Consider the following 21,348-nt stretch of genomic DNA (forward strand, 5'->3'; position numbering starts at 1 on the left):
GTTTTTTTTTTTAGTAGGATGAACATAATTCATTCAAGTTATTTGGACATTATTTGGACATGGTTGTTTAAGTGTACTCAATTCAGTTTAGTTCATCATACATTAATATTTGAGTAGAGATAACATATTTCTGTTGTGTGGAACCACTGTCCATAATTGAATTGTTACTTTAAAGTATCAATTTTTTCAAAGTAGCCTTTCGAAAGGTTTCCAACATTATTCAGATCGATATTTAAACTGTATGCCTCAGATGTACGCAAGGTCACAACAAGAGAGTAAAGAGAGAGAGTGTGTGTGTTTGTGTGTGCACGGGAGGGGAGTGCGTTCTCATTTGATTACAAGTCATGATCCTCTTGCTGGGAATCAGCTGGTCTGGAGTCAGCAGAATTATGGGAGCATGGCTGTGCATTTGGCTCAGCTCTGTTCGCACATGTGCAGCTAAATCAAATCCATGCTGAGACACCTGGAAATATGACCTGCATTTACATGCAAATATGAGACTTAAGCATGAACAGATGAGCTCGTACTGTGACGTTATAAACGCCAAACTGTGGAACGCTGGAGACCTTCAGAATTCACGTTCATTTCCCCACATGCAATAACTTTGATTAAAGTGAAGTGAAATATACGGCATGAGCCCACATTAAGATTGAGAGTTTAGTGCGACGGGAGGCCGTTGGAACGTTTCATCTCTGTAATAAAATCTGTCTTTTAAACACCCGGCGCGCAGGCTTACGCAAAGCATGTTATCACAAAGAACACATGTATAGTTGTGATTGAAGACGAAAATTAGCACTAGCTGTCAACAAAACGGTGGTCATTCTTTAAAGCACTGATTTATGGAAAAAAATGAGGTTAACATCATTTGGAAGGTATAATAGTTAATTAAGTTAAAGGGGCTGAATGACTTTGTCACTCCTGAGGTTTGATTTTGTTGACTTTGCTTTTTAATGTTTTCCGCAGCTATATGTGTAAGATGTAAAAAAACAGCGTTTACATCTTGCGAAGTGGTCTATAGGAAAAGTGTACTTTTCCAATACAAGAACACTTTTGGTTCTGTGGATGTTAAATGTTTTGTATGGAACCCACACAGCTCAACTGACAATTTTAACAGTGAACCAGTAAGGGAACTTTGAAGTATAAACACTACAAAGTGAAATACAAATTCACGTGACTTCACGGCTACAAACGATGACCTGAGCTGTACGTGCATCATGAAAACAGCGAAGAGTGAGCCGTATGTCTGTTGGGTTGATGCCAGTAACAGAGGTGACCCTGTCACAACAGTCTGCCTCTTGAATTAGTCTGAGCCCCCCGAGGAAGTGCTGATTACTCCTTTCATTACGTCCACTAGGAGCTGAAGAGCAAAAGCGTGACAATTATCTGCTCGCGCTGGTGTCAGGTTGAGACCTAATCACTGCTAAATCAATTCACCCACATCCGATTGGCAGCATCGTGCTGGAAAATGCAAAATACGCAAAGATTTGAAAGCAACGTGCTGAACGTACTCAAAATGGATGTGTTTTTGGATCAATAGTCCTGTTGGTGCTGTGATGACATTAGGATCAGCCAATCAGATTTATGGAATGGTCATCATTTACTCACCCTCAAGTTGTTCCAAATCTGTATACATTTCTTTGTTCTGATGAAAGATATTTCTCAGTTCTTGACCACCATTAAAGAAATTATGACAGAATTTTTAGTTTTGGGTGAACTATCCCCTAAGCATCATCTAGCAAATACATCTCTCTACTATACAAATACAACTAACATCTAGGGGTGGGTCAAGGACGAAATGTAAAAATCGATGACCGTAACCTTCAGCTGCTGTTTTTTCGCCAGTTAAAGCCCAGCTTTGGCTCTGCTTCATCACACCTCACGACTGATGCTACTGCTAGAGGTGTATGGAGCGTGGGGTCATTCTCCGTTATATGGGGTGACTAGACACCACTTCACTAGGAAGGGCACTGATCGTGTGACATCAGCGTTATATGAGCTGTTTAACACGCAGTTTCAACAGAACACACATGGAAGCATGGCTATGACTATGAAGGATATATACAGTACCTCTAATAAAGCTAAAGGAGAGATCCGGGATAGTTGTCATATTAGATCAAGTCAAAAGGGTTATTCAGTCAATCTTAACCCAAAACTGAACATTCTTTCATGTACTCACTCTCACGTCATTCCAAACCTGTTTGACTTACTTTCTTCTGCAGAACACAAAATACATTTTTAAAAGAACATCGGCAACCAAACAACATTGCCCCCCCATTGACTTCCATTGTATGAACACGAAAGTGCATTACATTTCTAGGCAGCAAAATTCCAAATATTACTTTTATAATTTATTTTTTGGTAAGTAAGATATTAAGGTATGTGGCTTGCTATATAGACATTAAATGACTTAAACAAAACAAACCTACCCTGAGAAATATTTACAGTGTGACAACTAGCCCCGGTGTCAGCTCAATCAGATAGAGGCCACAATTACTAAGCTTCAAATGGAACAAATATTTTTACACTTGTTGACATTTCACTCTCTAGCTAAACAGGTTAAATAACCACATACATAAATCAAAAACACAATGCTAACTCAGTGATAGATGACTTGTAGCAACACTACAAAGGATTTTAATCAACTGGGCAATTTATTTCTCACAGTCAAATATAATTTAATATCACTTTGTCACACATTTACACAGATTTATTTGCAGCGATACACTCCAAATATATGTACATATGGTTGTGTTTTCATGTCTGTTTCATTTATCTTGAACAGAGATCCAATTCCTGCAGGTAACTTAAGTGATGTATTACATCACAGAGCTGTTACACTCTCATGCGTCTTAATTCAATTTCAAAGCAGTGTGCATGTCACGTTTCATACCAGCATTAGCGCTCCAAACGACATAAATAACGCATGTGCAGGAAAGATAGAAGCGAGAACAATCACGATCGCCGCATATTGTAAAGTCAACATACAAGTCAGATACAAGGCCTCTCTCTCACCAAATGCATTTTAGTTTTAACAACTCACCTCTGTACTTCAGAAGGCTTCTGATAATGTCTTGTTCTTGCACCCTTATCTCAGAGAAACTATAAATTAATCTATAGCATTAATCTACTCAAACCTGCTTGAGAAGTGCATAACTATAATGTAGGAAAAATGACACTGGTATTCAATAGTGCCCCAGGACAGTTTGCTTTCCTACATTCTTCAAAATATCTTCTTTTGTGTAGAAAATCTTACTATGGTAGTCAATGGTGGCCATGAACTGTTTGGTTACAGGCATTCTCACAAATCTCTTTCTCTGTGTTCATCAGAACAAAGAAATTTATACAGATGAGGGTGAAAAAATGATGACAGATTTTTCATTTTAGGGTGTACTGTTTCTTTAAGGACCATTTACATGATAACATTTTCAACAAAAAAAATCATATTCTTCTCACCTGTTCCAGCGATAATCCTTTAAGGTACAGATTTCTTTGGCATGAATGTCAGAGTCAACAAAGCCCAGGAATTCAAGGCAGACTCTGTCCTGTCTGTCATTTAACAGCTCCAGGACCGGCCAGCGCTGGCCAACTAATCCTTATTCCACAGCTCCATATTGCTTTTCGTCCTTGAGAAGCGTCTGGAGCTAATACAAGCGTTTATTATTGAGTGCTGGCTGTTCCCTAAAGCACAGCCAGTGCAATGTCACCTTTGACATGTTTTATATCCCTGGGTTGAGAGGCAGGATTTCTCGAGATTATAGCTGAAGGATATCCATGCATTGTTTGAAAAACTGAAAAAAAAACTGTGACTCCAAAAAATCAGAGGAAAAAAGATTTTAAAGCTGAAGTGTATAATTTTATTCAATGTTCATACTATACCTGTATATGTTTTTCTACCCCAGCTTAAAGTCATTTTCCTATTTTGTTTCGTGATGCCAGTGGCAGAGAAAATACACACTTGAGCTTTAAATTTCCAGCATTAAAAAATATAGATATATAGACAGTTTCAGCGGCAACAACATAAACTAACATTATGTGGCCCACACTTAACTTCCGGTAGACTTCCGCAAAGAATCTATAACTGTTGAGTAGTTTTTCATTTAATTGAATACAACTAATATACAATAAAATATTAATATCTAATCATAATTAAATATAAAATAAATTGTTATATTACTAGCCATTAGCCAGACCGATAACCAAACTGACTGAGAGTTAGCTTCGGGTCAGGCCCTGGAGCGTGCATCCGATGAAACCATCTACAGAAACTTATTACGTTACATCACAAGTTCACGTATGTTCAGTAACGTCTTATTCATGTAAAAACTGTATGTGTTTCTAAAGTCATCCAATTGACAAATGGTCATTTCTCTAAGTGGACAATACAAGAGTTTAATCTTGACAGCAGGGACTAGAGCGCTGCCATCGACCTGAGGAAAATTGAGACAAATTGGTGCCAGCGCTGGTAATTGGGACAATTAATTTCTCATCTTTGACAAAGACTCTATTGCGCTCCTATCTTCAAACACAGACAAATGTTTTCTCTTCTTTCACGAGTTAACATCTGAAGGATAATCTGGGTGGAACTTTATCTTTCTTGAAACAGAAGCTTGTGTTGCCTGGGTTGTGTCTCTCATCACAGAGCGAGATCAATACATTATTGGCCAACAGAGCAGCTATGAGATATGCATTGACATTTCTCTTGGTACTTAAGTGTATTTGACCAGCTGACAAAGGGAGCAAGACTTCAACACTTCCAAACATCATGCAAGCAAAGCTTCATTCTGCCAAAATCTCAAATCAATCGACGACAACTTTAAAACACAGGTCAGAAACATTCCTTACACAACAAGCCTATAAATGTCTGTGCAATAAACCACTATTCCGTGAGACTCTTGAAAATAAAGATACATGGTCATTTACACACCTGTGTAGCGTGAATATCAGCCCTTAGCAACACCCTGGCAACAACCAACATCACCTTCCTAACTAGTTTTGCTCAGCCAAGCACCATTCATGTTTCCTGTATATTGTCAAATCTATTTTTTCACATGCTTATGTTTTTTCCCAATAAATATTACAAGTAATGAATTTGGAGATTTACAGATTTTGAGCTGGAGTTCAAACAACTTTTACAGTAACAAACTTCTGATAAAGACCAACAAATTTCAAATAAGTAGTTTTTTATGCGTAAATATTTCCGGATATCCTACACAGTAAACTTGAAGTCATCTAAAACGGATTAGGCCTTTTTTTCACAACTGTGAAATAACTTCAATGACTTACCCTGATGAGACGTCTCTTCTTTAGAATGACAAGCCCTCAGTTAAAAACTGAGAAACATTTTTGTCATTATTGCATCATCAGTAATCGCAGACTTTCACACAGCTGCTTTCGGGGCACGAATCCAAACGTTACTTGACATAATCTGTGACGTGTTTTTTCCTGGAATTTTTCGCCCCAGGCTTTTCCCCTTCATGTGCACAATAAAAGCTGCCCAATATTCCCAATGTTTAAATTCGAGGATATCCTTTCAAAAACATTTTGCAGAATACGATGTTGTCATAGCTTGATACCCAGCGACATTATAAACAAAAAGCATCTACAGTTGGAAAATCTTTCAGAGTTCGGTTGTCTGGGAGCGAAACCACTCAACAGACATCAGAGTTCAGTGATAAATCCATGTTCCCATGGAAACTTCATGCTATTTTTGGGCCTGTGAGTCAAGCTCTATAATAGACATTTGCATATTCACGTCTGGACAAAGAGAGAGAAGATGCTTCAAGCGTTTATCATCTGTCGCGAGTTCTGACTGGATTTGAAATAGCTGCTTGTATCTTTACTCAGTTCTATTAGTTGTTTGAATAATCTGTTTAAGAACACCTTTTTATAGCTTTAACAAAGATTTGAGGAGGAAAGCAGATGGTGCAATTACCACGAGGGGTCTATTTCAAAATAATTGGTCTCAAATCATTACATCAAAGTGTTCAGTTGCAGGCGATCAATAGGTTCTGGCTTGAAAGACAGCTCTCGTCTCATTAAAGACTCATTAACAACTAAACATTAATAGTTGTTTTGGACATATCTGGTCCAAGAAAAATATTCCTGCCGGCCTATCAGATTTTGGGTCGAAGTTCTGATAGTTTTATACAAAAAAACAACGATAAAAAGTAAATAATGGTAAATATAAAAAACAAATGCAACAAACCATATCATACACATAGGCCAAAGACAACCTTATGGCAATAAGTAGCTACTGCCAGTGCCAACCCTCAAGTTGTGAGACTCATAAGTCATAAGGTAGTAGTAAGGATCACCGTCGAGTCCAGCTGCTTATAGTTTCAGTAAATAATTGCGTGTTTTTGTTCCCCCTATTGAATGCAGCCATTTTGCCTTAGTTTTACCACTCGAGGGTGTTCACGTGGGAAAGTGACGTCAATGCATACCCTCTATACAAATCCTTACGACTACCTTATGACTTACAAAGGAATCAGGTGTTCTTAGACACTCAAATGTTGCGCGGAATTGCGTTTCCTGATATTGTAACCATTCATTTTGCCCAGTGTTTTACCACTCAAGCAGGCGCGTTCACGTGGGAAAGTGACGACACGTGCATACCCTCTATAGAAATGTTTAGCGGTAGTTTAGCACTGATGTAAACTACAAAACGCCATTTTAAATGGAAAATATGTCATTTACGTGATTAATGTAATTTACACATACGTCATTATTTCTGGATTTATTTCAGAAAAGCAACAGTTACATATCAAGGTAAGAATGAAATTACAATGATTATTACGTCTTAAGAGAAATAAATGTAAATTGTATAATGTTTTTTTTAACTAAAATGAGACAACCTCGATGACGTATGCTGGCGCCAACCTGTCGATCTTTGAGACGTTACCTCTCGATCCCCAAAAGTAGGCGAATAGGAAAACGAATAGACAAATATTGTGCCTGATCAATGTTCAGCTTTGCAAGCGCATCTCTCTTTCTCTTCATTCAGCGGTTGTATGTTTTTAAGTTCTGCATTAATCTTTTCATGGCTGTGTAAATAATGATTCCCTGCCTGAGTTTTTAATGCGACCGTTATCATTAATCACATTTCATTGTGATGCGCGGCTGCGCGTGATCGCTCTTCAGTGTTTCTAATATCGGTGGTCAGTGATCAAACGCAAAATGACTCGCAAAATAAACTTATTTTTAACCTCGTTTTAATGTCAAGCTGTCATGTATGAATTAAAGTCCTTGAACTGGTGGTTTTCACCTCATTTTGGCACACTGAAGTGGCAACTCTACACGTTACAGAGTTTGCTTGGCTGCATCTGAAAAGAGGAACAAAGAATTTCAGGTAATTCAAATAGACCCACAATTATAGGCTAAATAAAAGGCCTCAAGCTGGAGGTTCAATCTGGGCTGTTTTTATTTTCAACATTTTGAGTAGATCTTGCCTTTCAACAATTCCGGCTCAAAAAGGTTGGCGACCACTGCTGTAGACAAATGTGACCTCCAGAGGGCGCAGCTCTTGTCTGGTCTGTGCTCAAAATTAAAAGGGACAGTTCACGTAAAATGAATGAAAGTGATGAAATTGTAAGCACAATACTTCTAATGCAAGGATTTTTTATACAACTTTCCGCCATCCCATGCCTTCTGCAGTTCCTCCACAACAAGACCCAGGTAGATAGGGTAAATAGAGATTCTTTCACAACTTGCATACTACAATTAAACTAAGATAAACTCTTGATCCTGAAGCAAAACGTGCACGGTAAATATTAAATATTTAATTTCAGGCATGTACGAAAAACAGACAAAAACAAAAATGTCAGGCCTTTGTTTCAACCCGGAGGACGACTTCAAACACACTCATATTTTAATATTTACATAGACACTGTTAAATTAATGTACTGATTAATGGCCCGTTACATTAAGAGGTGTTGGGGGGGGGTAATGAGTCACTATCCTGTATCCCTAAAGTTAATAACTTTAATCGATGGTGGATTGGCTGTAAATCAGACCGGTGGATCGATGTTTGTAAATCACCTGATGGTGGAAGACCTGCTCTTGACTCAGAGGAATATGATGCCGGTGCAGTGCTGTCAGTCACAGATTATTCTTAAATAAAAGCTCTTAAAAGAAGAACCTTTGCTCCATCAGTCTCATAATCCTCTTATCCTGCGTCTACCCAACAGCCTCCAGTACAACCAGGGCCAGGCGTGCAGGATGCTGAGGATAAGAGCAGCCTCCAAAAAACAATCGGTGTCCATTTGTTTTATTCAAGTGCCATTAAATGTGAACCGTGTAATCTGGTTTTAATCTAACCAGGTTCATTTACAGGGATTTCATTACAAAACATTTCACTGCTGTTTTGAGTGGGTTTTAAAGATTAGTGTTGCGTGCAATTTTGATGTGTACAATTAAATTTCCCCTGTGGTTTGACTGATATATATGCTTCAGGGATGATGTTTTTTTTAATTTGACAGAACTTTTTGGCTGATTTAGTTTCAATGCAGATCTGCATACAGAGGAGTTTCTAAATTACAGAAAGATATTAAAAGCATAAAACAATCGAGCAAGGATTTGAGCGGTTACCCTTATTATTTACCCAAAGACGTCCCAACAGTCATGGTATGAACAGCAATAATTTACAACACAATGAAGTCCGTTTTTAACATCGGTCTCATGAATAAATGAGACGGGACAGGTCTATATTTGTTTGGAAGATGATGGACAGTTCTTTTGAGAGCAGTTTGTGTAACGTCATGCCATCACGAGCGTAAACCCATCGTTCCCCCGTCCAATCGTAGCGTTTCGGCCCACTGAGAAAGAAAAACATTTAGAAATGAATGAATGACTGAATTGTGCAAGTTTTCCCTCATTACATCACATTATTTAATGCAGGAACTACTATTTCTAAAGCCATTCCATACAATAAAAATACTACCGAAGCAAGAAACGAGTTGATTCTTTTGTACTGTGAATGTTAAACTAAATAGACATTTTTAACATTTTATGCATTTGGCAGACGCTTTTATCCAAAGGGACTTACATTGCATTGTACTATACATTTGTTTTTGACTATGTGTAATTCCCTGGGATCGAACCCATGACCTTGGCGTTGCTAGCCCCATTCTCTAACCACTGAGCCAAAGGAAATGTTAAAACAGCATCAGAAATGAACATCACTGAAAGATGCTTCTTACCTGGTCGGCGAGGACAGCCAGATCTGTTGATTGGGTGTTTGTTTGTTGATCACATATGTACCGTGGCCAGATCCCACTTTCATTGTCAGTACACCGCTCTGTTAAAAAATTGAAAACGCTTTAGTCATAAAGGACACGAAATTCAAAACACTTCAGAAGTCGTCATCTAAATTCCACATGATAACCAGGAGACAGAGACAACATCTACATTTCACACATGACGGCGAACACTGTGATCTGTAACTTGTGGCTTTAGATGTCAGTCAGACAGCCTTGGGCACTCACTGGCCAATGAGAGATGCCAGGAATCTAGACGGAATGACGGCTTTGGTTTTACAGTCATGTTAGACAAGTAAATACATTCATTATCTTCTATACTAAACAGTAAACAGGATTGTTAAGCACTTAACTCAGGTTCAAAACAAGCAGCGAAATGTATATGAAACTGTATGAACGGATGATGTGTGTGTGCAGTCAGATCCGAGGCCGAGTGAGCTGCCAAGCTGAGAACACGGCTCAATCTGTCTGCCACACCTTTGGCTCACAGCTGTCCAGACGCTTGATTTAAAGCCTCGCAGTCTCATTATGTCTTCCCAACTCTGATGACAGTCAATGTGTAAAGGAGAACCCGGTGTGTTCCGCATCACTGTAAACACGCCGACTGCATCACTGCTCATCACATCAGGACTGCTGCAGTTGTCTGTGTTTGCAGGCGACGGGTACAAATATCAACTCAGAATAATCAGCTGATGTGAAGCTCCCCGTCTAACATTTCTCCAGCTACTGTAGCAAAGAGAGGGAGGAAAGCACCAAGTACCGATCAATCCATCACCACAGCCTGCTGGCCACACGCCAGACGCTTGCATAATTATTCCTTGGGTTTGAAAAGGATATTTGTAAAACCATTTTTTTATGTGTTCTAATAAAATAAAGCAAAACATATCATGTTATTGGAACATTTACAATAGTGCGTGCCATTACTATGGTTTATACATCAGCCAAATTAGGTTAAGGAATGATCTTATTACGAAACCACAGCATCTTTATATCTGAGGTCTATGTGTGGTGTGGGAATGATTAAGAATGTCATTAGTCCGGCCTTACAACAACATACTGAAAGCTCAGTGTTGGTCTTCATAAATCCTACAAGACACAGATGCATTTACTCAGCGTGCATGATGCCGCAACAAACCTTGTTTTCTTTCTCTGAATTTTTAATGGACGTCTTGCAAGAGCACTCACACAATAACGCTCAAACAAAAAAAAAGGGTATGAATCAACCCATAAATATTTTAAGACCTCTGTTCACCTTATACAGCAGCAGTTTGTAAAGCTAGTGAATTGCAATCTTTCAGAAAAAAAAAAAATTCAGGTTAGACTAATTAATTACAATTACATGTATGGTGATATTAAACTTGCACCATTGGTTGAGACAGACACCAAGCTGTTCAATGTTATAACAATGTTTTGATAATGCCACAGTTTTTACCATCTTTAGTTGATATAAAAGAACTATAAAGGTAATATTTAAAGTTGTCTTAGCACAACTGTGAAGGTATTTCTGAAAAACATATTAACTTTAAGTCTATCACAGCAAAGGGCTAGATTTAAAGCATTTTTAATATTGACCAACAGCAGCCTCTAGTGGACGACTAGGCACACTAAACATTACATAAGGAACCGATGTACTGCACATTTAAAACGCACTTTTACCGATTGTGTGGATATGTTCACATGTACTTACAGAAAACACAACATCATAGTCCAGTCCGGTGAAGCTCTCGTCTGTGAGGTCTTCTAAAAACTCTGCTAATGCATCCAGTGTTTCATCTGCTAGCTTCTCATATTCTGGCTCTGTTAGTTCTCTAAACAAAACAGTCAGTGTAAGAACATTATGGTGTTTTAATAGTCAAAAATAAAGTGTAATAATGATGCTTATACATTAACCTGATGCTATAAGCTTAGGTTGATAAAAGTTAATATACAAAAATAGATACTGATCTTCACAACACATAAACGGATAACACTTTATATAAGTGTAAAACAAATGCATACAGTAAACGTAAATACATCCTTCTTAAGAGCTGTAGTTATTTCAAGGATAGGTGAAATTTGACATTTAGAATTCAGTGTATATACTGTTTACCTGAATTGTCCTGTCTTGGCTTCCATAGAAGGTGCGCTTAAATGAAGTTCTCTTCTCTTTAGAAAAGAGGAGATATAAAAGCACAAATACAAACCAACGAAAAAACACTTAAATGTCAGACAATATAAACACTTAGTCCATTACCTTTGTATGTGTAAGTCCTCCACACAAATTGGTCATCAGGTCTGTCTTTACAGTAGAAATACTCTTAAATCGGCCACCGCATACTGACTGAAAGTCAAACAGGTTAAACATGTAAACATGTCATATATCTTTACCAAGTAGTCATTAGTATGAAACAGTATTAAACTCTTAAAAAGGCGAGAAATGTATCTTAAAACTGTACATGCTCTCAACATCATGTACATTACCAGCACCGCACATGTTAAACATTAAAACTCAAGATGTAACGTGAAGTTAGTATTGGTGTGCAAGTGAGCAAACATAACCAGTAACGCCTATGTTGTGTTACACTGAACAGATGTTGTCGTAATATTAAATACATGTATTTATACAAGGAAAAAATAACCCAAATGGTTCATAACATGCCACAGCTTGTTTATTTAATCAAGCTAACCAGTTAGCAAATGTAGTTTTATACTCACAGTTATTTCCGTTGAATGAAGTCCGCTGTTCAGTGTTGACAGTCTTGACGCTTGTTGGTGACATTTCCATCTAGAGCTCAGCCTTAACAAATACAGACAGCGACATTGATTAGCTAACATTGACATCATGAGAGATAAAAACAGAAGTCTCCGGCTAGTCAGACTAAAGATTGCATGCTTTGCTTTGACAAGCGCCCCGGCATTCTTTCAAAATAAAAGCCCCACAACGTAAAATTCTGTTTTAAAACACAAAAATATTGCACTTGCCACTGTTACAGAAAACAGCAGAGCATACATTTCAGTAGATACACTCTAAAATGAACGTTATTTAGTCAGTTCAATCAATGTATATTTAAATATGTTGATTTATATACATAACCATTCCAAAAGAATCAAATGGTGCTATTTTTATTTACACCTAGAAATGTACAAAAAGTTTTTAAAAGAATTATTAGGCCATGGTCATGGTTTTACTACAGTTAAAATGTAAAAACCATGGTTTTACTACAGTTAAAACCATGTTTTTTGTAAAAACCATAGTAAACGATGGTTACTGTAGTAAAACCATAGTTTTGCCCTAAGTAATCAATGCACCAAAAAACCATGGTTACTACACTTGTACCACAAAAAAAACATGGTTAATTTTCGTAAGGGGGGGGGGGGCAAAACATAAACTAAGAAATTCACGTCCATCCTTTCTTTACACCGCTTATGTACTCCATTGAACACAATAGATGACATGTGTTTGGTCCACTGATCTGGATTGGTCGCGCTTTGGAGGATGTGTAAATAGAAGCAAGCGTTTTGGGCTCTTTTATTGTATTTGTTTACTTGTAAAAATTTGTATTCTGCTAAATGACTAAATGTATTCTGTCACCTTCAGGGCGACAGCGTTTCCTTTGGTGGTGTTTTTTCATGTCGTAGTTTTGAATTGTTTGGTATCAGCCTGTCGCTATAAATTGTCCTCAGAAATATTTACGACCTTCTAATATAGATTTTTATTTGGGGGCTTGCAAGTTTTGTGAGACACGCCTGCAGGTGGCATCGAAAGCTCAAATTTAAAGTGACTTCTGCAGTTCTCCAGGGTGAAGGAGGCGGAGACTCGTGCTGCTGCATGACACTCGCTTTCATTTAGGATTTTACAAATTAGAGGAAACACTCAGTACACCTTTTGTATATAGTGAGCGAAACATCATCGGGTTGTGGAATATCATCGTCAAGCCTCCCCCCTTCTCTGAAAGCAAGACAGACCCCGTAAAGAAGTACAGGTAAGATATTATTGAAATGATATTTATTGCGACATAACCCGTTTCGTTAGGGTCAAAGAGGACGTACACCTGTAGTTAGCACCCAGGTGTATATTGTTCAGCTGGCATGTAAGGAAACGTGCTATACGTCTTTAATAATAATTTCAGTTGTAGCCTACGTATTTCTAATATAAACATACAGGCAGCAACATCTTTGAATGACAACCAAAAAAAAAAAGAAAAACTTGTATTTTTAAGACGCGTATAGCAGAATTTCTCTATTTGTGTTTGTTGATTGCAAAATAATAGCTAATAATTATTATAAATAAAAATTTTGACTTGACACTTTTTGAGACGTAACATTGCAGGGAAGTGCCGGTGTTTGCTTAGAAATCTTCAACTGCGCAGTTGTGCTGCTTCTAATGATGTGAGCTCCCGCAGGGCTGTATCTCAAAACCTAGTGAGCTGCCTACTTAGACTTTTTGGGCATCATATGGTCTTTAACCAATATCTGGGAATTACAAAGTATGCATACAAAATGACCAAATATACTGTCAAAGTAGGCGTCTATATCATGAGAGCTTCGTCTTAATATTGCTGGGGATTCACCATATAAAAATTCCTTAGATCTGAGTTTGTTAGGCTAACTGTATTTCACCTTTATAAAGCCAGTGGGACACCCTAAAAAAAAAAAAAAAAGGAACACTTTTTCTGGTCATGTTAAATATTTTGTGGTTTAGAATCAACCGTTAACTAATTGGATTTAAATGTAGTCTGGTGTATATACGAACAGTGATAAAGAACATAGGGTATTGCATACTTGTGGTTATATCACCGTCTGATCTTATGAGACGTTTCATAATATTTAAAAATGACCCAGACTGGGCAGTTGTTTGGACAGGCTTTGTACCTGGAGGTACAAAGTCACATGACAGCCGAGAACAATGAGGAGGAAATATTCTTCTAGTATTTGTGGTCTCTTACACAGATCAATTTCCAGGTGGCTCTCGGCTACAGTTGCTGTTTTCAGAGGCGTTCTGCAGCCTTTGTGAATTGTGCGATTGTAAATCAGAAGTTTCTCTGAAGCTGAACCCATTCTTCAAAACAGCCTGGTGCCAGCATTTTGCGTAAGAATGAATTCAGTTTGAATCAGTTTATTTACACACGTTTTACTCTTGTAATGAGGAATCCAATCTGCTTGTTAAAGGGATAGTTCACTCAAAAATGAAAATTGTGTCATCATCTCCAAAATAGATATCCAAATATCTTCCTTCGTGTTCAGCAGAACAAAGACATTTATACAGGTTTTGAACAACCTGAGAGTTAGAAAATGATGACAGAATTTTCATTATTGGGTGAACTATGCCTTTAAGTCATGATGTATGAAATACCATATCATCAATTCCGGGTCCGAGCATCCACTCATTTCAAGTGAGGGTACAGCTTAAAAAGCCTTTTATGAGCACTGTTATTTATATCACCTATTTAAGCTAAACTTTCATAATCATAAACTCGCATGTACACTAAAGTCTCAGGGCTCACAACATCTCAGATATCAATATTTTAATGTATCATAAATGAATTGCTGTCTGGCCATCTGGGATTTCGATTTATGAACTTAAAAGTTAGGATCAAGGTTTTTCTGTAGTTTTACATCACTTCATGAGTCTAAATTAGCATTTTTTGTTATTTGCCTATGGCAACTGATAGAGCGTTTGGACCCGGAAGCTGTGGTGCGTGACGTCACGCTTTACAAGCGGATCATTTGTGATAAAAGAGCTCGATGTACTGTAAAAACATACTGTAGTGTAACATTCCAGGCCGGGACGGCACATTAAAACATCTCAGTTTGAGGGAGGGGGGCCTAGGGATTGTCCCCTTGAATTATTACAATGTTTCACCATATACGAGTAATCAAAACCTGGACTGGCCGCTCACATTTTGGCACAGATTGTTTTACAAAGTTGCAAGTATAAAAAATGAATGCAACATAAAGGAACCTTAGAAAAAAAAGCTATGAGAGGGTTCCTTTAAAAAGATTTTAGTGTTCTTTTTGTTGAGTATTGAGGTTTTCAGCTGTGTCCCAGTCATCATGACCAGTACTCTCACCGCCATGAACATATTTCATTGTTCTCACAATGGCCCGCTACATTCCTCCTTTGTATTCACACTGCAGACAGCCAATATACAACTGTTAAAATACAGTACCCTTCACACAGACCCAGCATCAGTTTACTGACTCTTTTATAACAGTTTTAGCTCACTTGGATGGTCTTAGATCAATACAGAAGTGCCTGGTTTGACATGCTCTTTTCAACAGTGTGATATATTGCTCTGGCTGGATTGTCAAAGACTTCTCAGTGGACTTCCTAGTGGATCATTTTGCTGCAGTGTATTCATTTGTTTCCATCATGAGACATTGAGAAAAGGCACCTGCCTACGAAAACTGCAGCTGGTTAACCATGCAAATGATGTAATTTATGTCCCTTTCAGTTTTAAAGAAATAGTTCACTGAAATATGAAAATTTTCAATGAGATTTCATTTGACGTTGCCCATGTGCCAGTATATTTGGGCAGTCTATTTACATTAATACACAATGTAGTGGCCGCTAAAAAGCTAAAAAAAAATATGAACCGCTTTCTCTCACAAATGTATCTTTTCACTTCAGAAGACATTTATTAAACTACTGTAATCATAATATTTATTTAATCATAATATGAAATTGTTTGTAAAGGAAGGAAGTTGTATACATCTGGGATGTCATCAGGATGAATAAATTATGACAGAATTTTCACATTTTAATGAACTATTCCTTTAATTCAGGAAAATACTTGCAACATACACAAAAATAGGAGTTGTTAAAGGTGATGTACGTAGTTCATTTGAGACTTTTCCCCCATCTCAGCTAATATGCAGAGAGGCATGTACAGTAAATATGTATATACTGTATATACATTGAAGCTTTGTGATGCTGTTGGATTGTTGCTTTGTTTGTTTTAGCACCTCAACATCGCAATTATGGCGTGACTGACATCACTTATCAGCAAATGGTTTGACAGCCCACCTCTTATGTTGATAATATTAGTATAATTGAGATAACGTGTACGTGTAAGTGGAGCATGTACTGTATATTTGAGGATGATTTCTTGCTTGGTGTTTGTCAAATGCATTTAGGGTACACAGACAATTCTCACCTGAAGTTTTAAAAGGCTTAAGGTTTGAGGAGGGTTGCGTTCAGAAAAACAACATTTTGCATAGGTCTTCAGGTTCCTTTAAGCTTTTCCTGCAACTCTCTTTGGCAAAGGTTATTGAGCCACTGCTTTTGAATAGGAAATCAGCAGATGTAAATTAGCGCCTGGAAAAACACATCTGTGGAACATTGGCCATGTCTCTCTCCATATGTGTCTCTTGCATGCAGGGTTACGTAACGAAAGCTGTCAATATGCACAGGTAGATGAGAATCCAATACCTTCAGACACAGGTGAGGTCAATGCCACATTGCGTTTATAATTTTCTTTTGAACTTACACATATTTTGGTGTTACCGCAGTAGTGCATCAATAGTAATCAAAGGACATGATAAAGAATTTAAGTGTTACGTAAAATCATGCCGTTTTAACCCGTAGGCTATTTACATTTACATTACATTTATGCATTTGGCAGACGCTTTTATCCAAAGCGACTTACATTGCATTGCATTGTAAGTATTTAGCGAGCATGATCACTTGTGCCTTGTGACATTTATAAAACTAGAGTTGCATAATGCTTAAAATACAAAGTGCATTGATGGGTCTGTTGAATATACCTCTGTCTTCTTTTATTCTGTACTGTATGGGACAGTGATAGTGTGTGTTTAAGAGTTCCATTATCGTGCAGACCATCTGTTAACACTATAGATATTCATACTCCATTTGTGTTTTTGCTGTAAGACCCCTGGAAATTGCCAAATAGTTGCATCAAACTTTCCTGGTCCACTGCAGGGGTGTCTTTCTAGAAAATATCATCTTTTTGTACTGCCCACAAGAGTCTGAAGGTCACATTGCATGTCCGTTCTGTGGCGTATTTTCACATTTTGTGAAGAGTTTCTGAAGAAAATGTGAGTTGTTGTCCATGCAAAACTGACAGGCAGGGCATACTTACTCGGTTGTGTGGGTTGCCAGGGCGTTGCTATGTGATTGTTAGAGTATTTCTGGTGTGTTGTTATGCACTTAATAGTGTGTTGCCGGGGTGTTGCTGTTCAACAACATCATGTCACATCAGAAGAACATGAAGGTAGTAGTGTGGACACAGAATAGTGTGGACATTTTCTTTTTTGTTAAACTATTCCTTTAATGCGTAGGGTTTGTTTTTTAAAGGGATCCTGTGGCCTCGGCTAGGCATATAAGGCTTGGTCGGAAATGATTTAAATAAGCAAAATTGTGACGTTTGACGTACAGAAGAAGCACGTTGTAGTCCCGACTAGCTGTTTGATGCAGTTCTGGAAAAGTATTTTCTGTTAGAGAGTATGGCCCTGTCCCAAATGGCACAGTCCAGTCTTGTGGACACACTTGGTGACGTCAGGAAGTGCATACATATAGGGCACTAGGCACGAGTCCACAAGGCAAGGGTACATGGTAGTGCATTTTGGGACAGACTTGAGGTCATCACGCTGGAAAGAGCAAGTAGTGCTTTCTAATCACACTCGCGGTACTTTGTTGTCATACACTGATCAGTCTGCGCAGCGCCGTGTGAAGTCGACCACACTGTTGTCCCGTTGTTGTTATTTGGGACTGGAGCTGCCGGTTTTTATAGTTCTGTATTTCATATGTTGATATGCCACCCGAGCATTATGCAATAGATACTTATGTTTGTAATGCTTATGTATATTTATTTATTTGTATACATAATACTTAATGTGCATAATGTGTTCTTAATATGCATATATGTTGTTATTTAATATTTCTCTATACTACAGAAGCTGTGTTGTTCAGCTTTACAGTGCCCAGAGACAACAAAATATAAACATCAGAGGCTTATTACCTTAAGAAAATGCACCGCATTAAAAGTTTTTAATCTTGAATAATTGGCTTAACAGAAAATAAATATGCAATAATGTGAATAAGAAACTATTAAAATTGTATCAAAACATACATTAAAAAAATTATCTGTCAATATTTACGTATGTGTCTGACATTCACGACACCCCTTCCATCCGTTCTGTGATTGGTCGTTCGCAAGGATTTATCAGTACTGGCTTCGCTGAAGACCGCATCGAGGGCACAAAGGAGGTGCTCGCGAGCAGACTTCTGAGCGCTAAAAAGACGAATGGGACACCCTACGGACGCTTAGACTTTCCGAGCACGCGCAATTTAAGTCCACGAGACCGCAAGTCCACATGAAGTGCGCCATTTGGGACAGGGCCTATTTCTCCCTTTGGAGTGCAACTTTGTTCTTTTAAAGCATTAAAGCATAAACAGCAACATTACACACTAAAAAATGTAAGAAAAAATAGTACCCCTTAAAAAGGATGACTAGATAATGGTCTTGGTAGAAAGTGGCGTGGGATGTCAAACCTGTCCTGATTGATGACTTTGATGTTATGATCGGCTGCTTTATGTGTAGGAATAAACCAATAAACTCACATTTATTGTGTGTTAGCTGTTTCGAAGCATTGTTGGAGAGAGCTAGACAGGCAACTGCGAGCTATGTTGTTGCATTCATTGGTTTCATAACAACAATGGAATCTAGACATACTGTACATATCCTGCTCTGTTCATCTGAAGAAAAAAGCATCAATTGCCTCCAATGGCAACATGTCCCCAGTGAGCAGTAGGGTTCTTGGAAAGGCTCTTATGTCAGACGCACGCTCAGGAAGTTGTTTGTACCCTGCATGGGCATGGCTTGGTCGCGAAGCTTGTTGTAGTTACCGTGTCTGAAGTCTAAACATCAGATTGTCATATATGATATCCATTCCTAAAAGTAAGTGCTCCTGCAGCTTTTATCTGAAGCGACTTGCAGTGCATTTAAGATACATTTAATCACGTTGTGTTGGTTTCTTGGGAGTAGAACCCATGACCTTGCTGTTGCATTGCAGTCTACCAGCTGACCTACATGAACTTGTTTTATTATTGTATAATATTATGTAACTGTACATATACCCTATCCAAAACTTCCTCTCTGCTACATGCAGTGATTGCATATTAAAGTGCAGAAGGGTTTTCTTATCACCACGCTGGACATCAGCCAGACTGCGAGTGGAACAGCGGGTCCGGCTCTCCGCTGGGTGCAGATAGATAGCAACATGATAAAAGCACATAAAAAGGTTTATCATGTTCCTGTGTCGGACATCCTTCCATATCGTTCACTTATACCTTGGATTTGAAAACATTTTGATTTGATCCCTAGAGAGTTAAGTGCAGTGCATTATATAATAATCTATACTCTATCCATCTAAGACAAACATTAATATTCTCTAACATATTTATTTAAGTCAAATTAAAGTTTGTTATTATGTATGTTTAATGAAACCAGTTTTCAGATGTATTTCTTGCTTTCATCAAGTATATTTCTGGCCTTTCTCAAGCTCTTTTCACTCCTTTGACCTCCACAGCAGATCTCTCTGCCCTTGTACTGAGTCGACTGTTCAGCAGTTGGTCTGATCACCTGGTTCTCATCGTTCCGTGCATGCTGAGTTCAACTCCCTCGGAATAGTAAATAGAGACGCAGCATGAATATCGTCCTTGTTGTTCCCTTTATATCTTACCATCTCTCGCAGCCTCCTCTCGAGACTCCTCCAGTGCTCCTCAGAGGTCTTGGGCTCCATAAAGCCACCGAAAAGAGGTTTGTTGAGAGGATATTGGAGAGAGGGCAGAAATAGCATTTTATTGAAATTAAATAAAATTTTGATTTGACATAAGGTTAGGTGCTGTCATGGATTGTGAATGAAACGGACAGTTCACCCAAAAATAAAACTTATGTCATCATTTACTCACCTTTGAGTTGTTCCAAATATAAATTTCTTTGTTATGATGAACACAGAGAAAGACATTTTGAAGAATTTTCATTTTTGGGTGAACTGTTCCTTTAAGAACATCACTTAAATCACCAATAGCCATTATAGCCACAAATAGCCATTAGCTTTCACGTAGAGGTCCACATGCCACATCTATACATGCTACTTACTGTAGTATTTCCCGAATGACATTTTTTTTCTTCACATATAAAGCTGTATTGTATTGTTACACATGATCATTATGTCCAATTACAGTTTTTAGCAGAAAACCATAACCCAGTATAATAATCCAGTTATATAATCACTCTCACGGTACCCAATTAACAAACAACAGAGAGAACCTCCGGTAAGAATGAAGAGTGCATCTGTGAGGCCTGTGCCGCGCTGCGCTCCTAATCCTGTTCCCTAGCTTTAAACCCTCAATTAAAATGGACACACACAGGATTTTGGCTCTCACACATGAATAATTCTTGAAGAGATTTCGTTTTCACAGTTAAACAACGTTTTGAAGTGTGCAGACGTGGGATGGCAGTGTTTGGGAGACAAAACTGACAGTGAGCATATGTTCTTGCTTAAAGGGATAGTTCACCCAAAAATGAAAATTATTTCACCATTTACTCACCCTCATGGCTTTCTTTTTTCTGCAGAACACAAAAGAAGACATTTTGAAGAATGTTGGTAACCAAACAACATTTGCCCCTGTTAACTTTCATATGGACATAAGACCACTGAGACATTTCTCAAAATATCTTTGGTGTTCCACAAAAGAGTCATATACAGAGAATGACACGAGGGTAAAAAATGATGACAGAATTTTAGTTTTTGGGTGAACTATCACCCTAAAGCAGGGGTCGGCAACCCTAAAGCAGGGGTCGGCAACCCGTGGCTCTCGAGCCGCATGTGGCTCGTTTGCCTCCCTGCTGCGGCTCCCTGCAGTCTTTATAAGGGCCTGTTTATGCCTGGTAATAAGGTGCGTTTTGGTCCATCGGATCACAAGTGGACGAAAGAGGCACATACCCATTTACACCTGCTGCTGTAATCAGTCTATTTTGTCCACTTTGACCACTTCTGTCCTGATTGAAGAGACGAAATAAGTGCATGCAATGAGCGCGACCGGAGATGACAGAAAAAAACATACAGAGAGCAGCGGTTTTATTTCTGC

General features: G+C 38.2%; 2 protein-coding genes across 4 annotated transcripts in view; one reads left to right on the forward strand and one right to left on the reverse strand.

Moving 5' to 3' along the window:
- Positions 1–7,192: 7,192 nt before the first annotated feature.
- On the reverse strand, positions 7,193–12,143 carry fxn (frataxin). Its single transcript, XM_057356797.1, has 6 exons — positions 11,949–12,143; positions 11,488–11,574; positions 11,344–11,399; positions 10,942–11,062; positions 9,198–9,295; positions 7,193–8,813 (listed from the first exon to the last, which is right to left on the reverse strand). The coding sequence occupies exons 1-6, from the start codon at positions 12,075–12,077 to the stop codon at positions 8,675–8,677; spliced, it is 630 nt and encodes a 209-aa protein (XP_057212780.1). The 5' UTR covers positions 12,078–12,143; the 3' UTR covers positions 7,193–8,674.
- Positions 12,144–13,053: 910 nt separating this feature from the next.
- Positions 13,054–21,348, forward strand: part of pip5k1bb (phosphatidylinositol-4-phosphate 5-kinase, type I, beta b) — a 41,538-nt gene continuing 33,243 nt past the window's right edge. For 2 of the 3 annotated variants that reach the window (XM_057357071.1, XM_057357075.1), the window contains exon 1: positions 13,054–13,216. The gene's annotated coding sequence lies outside the window, so the exon portion shown is untranslated. Of the gene's footprint in view, positions 13,217–14,241; positions 14,323–21,348 lie in introns of those variants that run through there. The other variant, XM_057357073.1, reaches the window with a different exon arrangement.

This window comes from Triplophysa rosa, linkage group LG17 (genome assembly GCF_024868665.1).
Source record: "Triplophysa rosa linkage group LG17, Trosa_1v2, whole genome shotgun sequence".
NCBI lineage: Eukaryota > Metazoa > Chordata > Actinopteri > Cypriniformes > Nemacheilidae > Triplophysa > Triplophysa rosa.